This window comes from Homarus americanus, unplaced genomic scaffold (assembly GCF_018991925.1).
Source record: "Homarus americanus isolate GMGI-L3 unplaced genomic scaffold, GMGI_Hamer_2.0 scaffold25827, whole genome shotgun sequence".
In the NCBI taxonomy this organism is placed as follows: Eukaryota; Metazoa; Arthropoda; class Malacostraca; order Decapoda; family Nephropidae; genus Homarus; species Homarus americanus.
The window spans coordinates 8,159,828-8,169,247 of NW_024738300.1; the positions used below are offsets into that span (position 1 = coordinate 8,159,828).

At 35.9% G+C, this 9,420-nt stretch overlaps 1 protein-coding gene across 1 annotated transcript in view; it reads right to left on the bottom strand.

The window, feature by feature from the left end:
* Positions 1–9,420, bottom strand: part of LOC121873961 (zinc finger protein 271-like) — a 16,454-nt gene extending 7,034 nt beyond the window's left edge. Inside the window, exons 1-3 of the mRNA XM_042377840.1 lie at positions 9,005–9,420; positions 8,689–8,764; positions 3,615–3,879 (exon numbers count right to left, since the gene is read on the bottom strand). Coding sequence (XP_042233774.1) covers positions 3,615–3,879; positions 8,689–8,764; positions 9,005–9,303 — 640 coding nt within the window. The 5' untranslated portion in view covers positions 9,304–9,420. The remainder of the gene's footprint in view (positions 1–3,614; positions 3,880–8,688; positions 8,765–9,004) is intronic.

Here is a 9,420-nt window from a genome sequence, read left to right on the forward strand (position 1 = left end):
GGTTGGAAGAGGGGGGGAGGTAAGGGGTACTTTGATTGAAGATAGTGTCGTGAAGATTATTTTTTTTTATTAACTGAAGATATTTAGCTCATAAAATTCATACAAATTACCGGTCAGAATATAATTTACATTGCTGAATTTTATAATTTGGTGATCATTTTGAATATAAACATCATATATTTTGCTTTAAACTTACAAATTTTAGATAAAAAATTTTTCTCAGGGTAACTATAGTTATCTTTGTGCAAAATATATGACATTTATATTCAAATATTCCTGGTCTTACAAGGAATCCAGCAATGTCAATTATATTATCCTAACTTTAGTTTGAGGTTATCCCACAAATCTCCTTGGACGTTGTGGGGGTGGGAACCACCACCATCTGTTAGCTGCCGTAGTGTGAGAGGGGAGGGAGTTGAGTCCATTATTTGAATGGACATTAACTTGCACTGTATTTCTATTTCTCTTAAGTATTAATTGTGTGCATGTACCATCATAAAATTAAGATGTTATTTTTACTACAACATAGGTATGTGTCTTCAAAAGTGGAGTTTGGGGGTCGGGCCGGTTTCTATTGGAATTAATCCTATATGTTCTGTTGTTCACTTAACGCTGATTTCACTTCTAAGCAGGACCCCTGTTCAATTGACCGCTAAGGGGTACAATCATATATCCTATATACAGGGTGTCCCATAAGTTTCTACAACGTATCACCAACGCATTACAAGCATAACTCCACAGAGCTTGGACTGCTGTTCTTCAGCAGAGGACACGACAAGAGTTCTCAACAGAATGTGGTAGTCATGCAGAACCAGACTTTCTACCATGTGCATCTACTCATATACGTGATGTATAATTTTTCTTTTATTTAGCTCATAAAATTCATACAAATTACCCGCCAGAATATAATTTACATTGCTGGAATTCTTACAATATGATGATCATTTTGAATATAAACATCATGGATTTTATTAGACATACAAATTTTAGATCTTATGTAATAATTTGGTTTACACAAGTAAATATTTTATCTTTTGTGCAAATATATAGAAGTTTACATTCAAAATATTCCTGACCTGCAAGGAATCCAGAAATGTCAATTATATTATCCCAACTTTAGTCTGGTATTATTTATTACTAAACGTTAAAATCTAGTGTTTCACCCAATCATTTCTCCAGAGAGGTAGGGCCAGTGAGCTGGGAAGAAAGGAGATTTGAGTCCATTATTTGAATGGACATTAACCTGCGACTGTATTTCTCTTAAATATTAATTGTGTGAGCATACCATCATAAAATTTAGATGTTATTTTACTACAACATAGGTATTGTCAGTAGGAAAAAGTGGAGTTTGAGGTCGGGCCAGTCTCTATTGGAATTAATCCATGTTCTGTTGTTCACTTTCACGGTACCCTGTGGAGTTCAATTGACGTAAATTGGGGTAATATATATATATATATATATATATATAGTTATACCAGTCAATTAGCTGAAATCATTTAATGGTAGTGAAAACAGCGTTAATGAATAACAGAACATATGGATTAATTCAATAAACATTAAAATTAAGAAAAGTTAATGACACTCACTGTCTTCCTCAATTTTGAAAAAATAAATAAAGTTAGGATAATATAATTGACATTACTAGATTCCTTGTACCAAACCAGGAATATTTTGAATATAAATGTCATATATTTTTCACAAAAGATAACATATTTACTCAGAATAAACTTTACATCTAAAATTTGTATGTCTAATGCCAAAATCTATGATGTTTATATTCAAAATGATCAGCAAATTGTAAGAATTTCAGCAATGTAAATTATATTCTGGCCGGATAATTTGTATAGATTTTATGAGCTAAAACAAATATCTTCAGTTAATAAAAAAAAAAAAATATTCTTGACACTATCTGTCCATCAAAAGTACCCACCTTGCCTTCCCCCTCTTCCAACATGGCGTGGTCAGTCCCAACCCTCCCCCCACCCCACCAATCCTCCATTCAGAGTTTTTAACATTTAGTATTAAATAATACCTCAGATTAAAGTTAGGATAATATAATTGACATTGCTGTATTCCTTGTAGACCAGGAATATTTTGAATATAAATGTCATATATTTTTGGACAAAAGATAACATAATTACCCTAAAGAAACAATTTTATCTAAAATTGTATGTTTTATACAAAATATATGTTGTTTTATATTCAAAATGATCACCAAATTATAAAATTCCAGCAATGTAAATTATATTCTGGCTGGGTAATTTGTATGAATTTTATGAGCTAAAACAGGCAGTCAGGCAGGGTGGCGGGTGGGAGTGGTCGAATCTAAAAATAGCTCTCGAGCGGACACTCACGTATATGATGAAAATGCGCGTTAAGTGAAAAGTTCAGCTGGCAAGGCACGCGTATATCGCAGCGTTAAGTGAAAGCGTTAAGCGGGGTAATATATATATATATATATATATATATATATATATATATATATATAGATAGATGAATGAATAGATAGATAGATAGATAGATAGATAGATGAATGGATGAATGGATAGATGAATGAATGAATGAATAGATAGATGAATGAATAGATAATATATATATATATATATATATATATATATATATATATATATATATATATATATATATATATATATATATATATATATATATATATATATATATATATATATATATATATGCAAGTAAATCACTGTAAGGTGCGCGTGATCTAGGTATATACTGTAGCCACAAGTAAAGAAAGAAAAGTTCCCCCAAGCGCTTTCTTTCCTTGTAAGATTTATCACATATATATATATATATATATATATATATATATATATATATATATATATATATATATATATATATATATATATATATATATATATATATATATATATATATATACTGTATAAATACTGTATATATAAAACATTAGCACCAGTTGATCTGATCTTAATATTTTAAAGTTGCTAGGGAACTTCAGCATAAGTAAGTGTACAGGAAATCTATCATCTTAATTTAACTCCCTCTCTTGAGCCTTATTAAGGTGCTGTAGTCTGCTTCATTAATGATTATAATCATTAATGTACAATATTCAGTACTGGAAAATTTACTAGTCTCAGACAGATTTATTTATTTTAATCAAATAAAATGAATGTCATCCTGATCATGACATACACTTGTTCCCTCACAAAACTGAGTACTCTACAGGTATTACTGACTCTAATCATGGTGAAAACTGGTACTTTATTGCATAGTGTTTCTTGTTGGGACACATTACTATATGTCTTACTGACTTGCTTCATATACTCAACCTAACCTGGATAAGTTTGCCTTCATTCTTAAAATACACCCTGTTAGCCTTCACTTGACACATAATAGAGTAGACCTCTGGGATCAGGACAGCTCCTATGTAGTACTGTATAAACAGTTTCTTTATGTTTCAAAATATATTTTGTCTTATTCTAAACTGATCACTCTGTACGGTACGGTACAGTACAGTACGGTACAGTACAGTACAGTACTAGATTTCAAATCCTATTTCAGAAACAGTACTCATGTGTATTAGTCATTCTTCTTATGAATACTTAAAACATGACTGACTAAGGTACTTTTTTGAGTAGCACGATAAGGACATTCTGTGCAGGCATAAGGTTTCTCCCCTGTGTGAGTACGAATGTGTGGTTTTAAACTTTCTTTCTGAGAAAATCGGAAATTACAGTAAGGGCAACCATATGGTTTTTCTCCAGTATGAATACGTATGTGCTTTGTTAAATGAAATTTCTTGGAGGTAGAGTATTCACAATAAGAACACTGATGAGTCTTGCTAGTGGTGTCTTGTCCATCTGTGTTCTGAGGAACCCTCTTTGACTTCACCTGTGAGGGAAAGTGACCTTAGATTCCTAATAAAATATGCAAATTTATATAAATTGGATGTGATAATGTGCTCAACCCACTAAGACATATACATTCAGTATTGTATATTTTTGTCCTCTTTAGGCAGCAACAACAAAAAAATTTAAAATAATAAACTAAATGTACTGGTAAACTATAAAATAATAAACTAAATGTACTGGTAAAGAAATATGAAGACACACATCACCATAAAATGAATATGTAAATAAAAATTGAAAAAAATTATTCATAACTTTGAGATTCGGTGAGATGTTTGTCTATTACAATAGTATGAGGAGTGTGATAAGTGAGTCAAGATGGAAAATGAGGTCCTAGGTAGGAATGTCAAGAAAGATGTTTAAGAGTCAAAAAAATTGCAGTAAATGGTGACATTTAGTGAATGTGTTACAGGTAAATCTTCAATATTAAAGATGTAAACCATAGTGGCAACTGCCGAGTATATTCAGCTTTCCCAATAATTGGTCCCGATGTTGCACAATAAGTGTTTTTGGTATTTCAGATTATTGGGTTAATGATAAAGTAAATATACTATGACTACACTATGAGGAGTTTCAGAAATATGTTTCATAATTTGGGAGGTGTACTCCTGAGACATTCATAAGGATAAATGACTCCATGATCATAGTGTCAATACTCCATAGTTTTGGGTAAGGGAGGACTGCAACAAGTCTATGGACATAAAACAAAATATCAAGCCCTATTTAAAGTAAGTGGAAACAGGTCTAGTGGGTCTGCTGACAATCCACATACAGTGACACGTACATCTCGTCAAGTACGATTCACAATCAATGTTTGGGCCGGCATTATTGGTGACCACTTTATTGGCCCATATCTGTTATGCCAGCAACTGACAGGTGAAACATACACTCATTTTCTTGAGGACTCTTTGCCAGTGATGCTGTAGGATGTACCCATCAGGATATGTCAACAACTATGGTACAAGCATGATGGTACCCCAGCTTATTTTGGTTGAGTAACAACAGGTGGATAGAACGGCCCTGTTCCATGGCCACCTCGATCACCTGACCTAAATCCCCTTGACTTTTACAGGGCCATGTTAAAATCAAAATGGCTGCTACAGAGGTCCAAACTCATAAGGAATTGTGGCACCAAGAGCAAGACAGTGCCACAAGCATTCTCATCACCCCTGGAGTCATCGAACATGTACGAGTCACTTTTGTGATGGGCTGAAGCCTGCATTCAGGAAGAGGACTGGAACTTTGAACATTTACTGTAAAATCCATATTAGATTGCTTATGATTGTAAATAAACTTTGCTAACAACACAGGAATTTCCTTTATACTCTGTAGATTTTATCACATTCCAACTCCAACAACTGTCATGTGTTATAACTCCAAAACTATCCTTATGTATGTCTCCAGGAATACACCCCCAGAATCATGAAATGTACTGTATTTCTGAAACACTCTGTATATAACATCCAAAGACAAATTCACTAACTCAATCAATCCAACTTTCTAGCAGAGCCTGTAGCTGAGGGACTCTTGTTACTGTGCATGTCCAAAATAGGTGGGGAGGAGGGGGGAACATCGTGCCTTACCCCAGTTACCAGTAGCAGCTTGAAGCTGATTTCATGGTCATCAGTCCCATCTTGTCACAACCATCACCCTCAATGAAAGTGCTTACAGTAAAACCCCTATAATTTATACCCTTCAAATTCAAAATCAATTACAAAATATATATTGCAAATTTTGTAATATGAGACAAACTAATATTTTTCAGTCTTGGATCCAGGTAAGGTGGCTGTGCTAATTTTCTCTACATTACAAATAGGAACTGCTATAGTCTTGATCTACTCACTGTCAATATCACATAGCACTAATTACAAAAGTGTCACTGTATACTCTCTATGTAATAAACTACTGTTCTACGTCATGATATTCAGGGTCAAAGGGTTGCATTTATCCATCTTTTATGCAAATATCAATAACCGACTGTAAATGCCAAACATCATCTATAACTTGAATCTATAGTTGGAATATAAGTACAGTGCAGTATGGTCTTGTGTTAAATATTAACTAAAATTACAGGCAATGACCATTATATGATGGGGTCAGGGACCTCAAAATGCCATCATTAAGTGATCGAGCGTATACTGTATTGTTATTAATACTGTAACTTAAGGGGAAAAATAGGTTATGTTCTTGAGCCCCTGAAGAGCCCAAACAAGGGTGTTGATATGAAGGACCTAATGTGGTCATGGAGACACCAGGTGGTGTGATGTTCACGTGGTGTAGTAACTCGTCCTCGGGTGTTGATATGAAGGACCTCACGTGGTCATGGAGATGCCAGGTGGTGTGGTGTTCACGTGGTGTAGTAACTCGTTCTCGGGTGTTGAAATGAAGGACCTCACGTGGTCATGGGGTCACCGGGTGGTGTGGGGTGGTGTCATAGTACCTCGCCTGCTGGGTGGTGTTGTGTTATCTTGTAGTCAGGTGCATAGTCGGCTGGCCCTCTGTTGTTCCCATGGTGGACTGATTAGCACCTCCTGGTGAGAAGACGGCGGTCAGTTCCCAGGGGTGCTTATCCCACTGGTGGGTCACGGTTTTCATTGGTACTGTCTAGTGCTGAATTCACTGGCTTAAACACTGTTCATCAATGTTCAACACTGGTCCCACTTCTTTCCGAAACGAAATTGCCACTTTTGATTATGTTGCTATCCCGGTGGTGAGGATGGGTCGGGGAGAGAGACTTGGGGAATGGGCCGAACATTGACCAATGGGGGGCAGCTGCACAGCAGGAGCAGAGCCTGAATAGGTTTCGCCCCTATGTGTGTGTGTGTGTGTGTGTGTGGACTTGGCAGGCAACCAAGTTAGATGTCACCGTAGTTACATTGCCTTACCTCTCCCCCTACCATGCGAAACTGTGTTTTTTTTAATTTTTCAACTTGTTATTTTGAGTAGATATACTGTACAGTGATCCCTCGGTTAACGAACGCCTCGGTTAACGAAATTTCGGTTAACGAACTGCCTTCCATAAGAATCTTCAATTCGGTTAACGAACAAAAATTCGGTTAACGAAGTTCTTATGAACCGATCTCAACATGTTTTCGCTTGCACTGGCCGGGCAACCAGCTTTAGTATCAGTCCGCCAATACATTAATCGGTTCTAGGGCTTAAATTCCTTACTATTTTAGTAAATATCAAGAAGTTTATACTATTCAATAATTTTAAAAGTTTAATATTCAATTTTTTAGTCATTTTAACAATTATTGAACATAATTGAAGGTAAAGTGACTAGTTTAATGCGCGGCATCCAGCCTCTTAACACAGCAAACAGGCGTTAGTCTCTCTCTGTTTTCACTGGAGGTAACATCTTGCTTGAGACTCTCTTCAACTAAACGCTTTTTTTCTATGTTTCCAAGCAAATTATTGGTCATTTTGAAATATATTTTACACATTGACAATATATAATGCAGTGCAGTGTTGATTTAAAGAAAATAATCTTGAAATACACCAAAAGAACTAAAATTTTATGGGTGAAATGGTGCCATGGGGTGACTTCTCTTCCACCCCAGTGCCTTCTCTTCTTCCTTCTCCTCCACCCCCATTCTAATTCCCATCATCATCATCATCATCCAGGAGCCTTCTACATACACACCTCAAAGTAAGTGAACTTTTCTACCATTTTTGTTGAATTTAGGAAATTTTCGGTGAGCTGGAACCAATTACCCAAAAACCCATTGAAACAATGGTTTCGGTTAACGAACTTTTCGGTTAACGAACTACCTGCTGGAACGGATTGAGTTCGTTAACCGAGGGACCACTGTACAGTAAACCCTTGTTATTTGCGAATAGCAGCTTATACTCCTTTACTGCTCTACTGTATGCCTACAGGTATACCAAACAACTGACCAGCCGCTCGCACTCATCCCCACTGTTAACTTATCTAATAATAAAACTTTCTTTGTCAGGGTCATCACTGACTTCTGCCTTTTACATTTCACTACACAAACATCAATAACACTGACACTAGGCAGTCTTTTACGGGCCATTTCATACAAAAACACTAAAGTTTGGGAGTACAACACAAGATGTTGCGTGGGGTGACTCATTGTGCTGTGAGAAAAGGCTTACAAGCTAGCCACCATAGCCACTATCTGCTTACCGCGAATTGTCGAAATAGCGACTGGCAAGGGTCTACTGTACATATTTTTATCCATTTTCTTTTACTCTGTTACTTGTCCACACAATTGTTCATACAGAATGGGGAGTAGTGGTGGTAAGGAGTGGTCGTGGGTAGTGGTGGTGGGGAGTGGTGGCATGAGTGTGAGTTGTAATATTATTTTTCAAAGGTTCATACAGAATGTGAATAAAAATAAAAGAAATTATCAAAATAAGGTAAAAAAACATAAAGGTAATAAAAATTTCTTAGCTTCCGGGAATCGTGGGAGGGGTGAGGGGGCGCAGTGTCGGCATCTCAGCCTCCCGGCAAGCTGCGAGCTGTGTTATTGTTATTTTTCAACTCGTATTTTCAAGCAGATATACGTCATTTTCTTCACATTTTTTACTCTGTTACAGGTAGAGTAAAGCCTCCAATAATGATGATTCATATTTAAGACCCTGGTTAATTGAGGACCCAATTCAATTTACGTCATTATTTTCTTCGTATTTACGACGAAAAGTTGCAACTGCACTGGTACAGTATATTATTATTATTATTATTATTATATACAAAGAATAGCTTCCTCCACATGCAAACCATCCTCTGGGCAATGTGACATGTTCAACTGCTTAGCCTGGCAATCACCAAGGATGAGCAGAGCCTCCCACATGGGTCACATGTATTACGCCATTCCGACATTGCCTCATGATATCTCGGAATACTGTGAGTTATTGCACATCCATTTTTCATAGCAGTAACAATGAAGGAAAAGCATTTGGGTAGCGACCATTGTAAAACTGATCTATAGTCATTGCATAGTGGTAAATGGTATTAATTTTCTTACATCGTAAAACTAATCGAGCACATATTGATCCATTGTATAATGGTCATTGCCTGTAATTGAATGACTTTGAGTCATTTCATTTGTTCTATTTTTCAAATTTCCACTTATCATGTGAACTAGTCAAATATTTTATGAATGCTCAAGACATGGCTAGCAAGTGCACTTTTTTGAGTAGCACGATAGGGACACTTGTCACAAGCAAATGGTTTCTCTCCAGTATGAGTACGTATATGAGACTTTAGATTTCCTTTCCGGGCAAAGGCAGCAGGGCAGTGTGGGCATTGAAAGGGTTTTTCTCCTGTGTGAATACGTATATGCTTTGGTAGGTTCAGTTTTTGGTTCGTGGAATATGTACAATATGGACACTGATGAGTTTTGCAGCTAGTTGCTCTTCCATCTGAGTTCTGATGATTCATGTTTGACTCCACCTGTGAGGAAAAGTAGCCTTAAATTCCCATTACAAGAAAAATTTAAAATTTATGTACCATAGAATATACTGTACAATACAGTACAGTACTGTACTTAAAAAAATT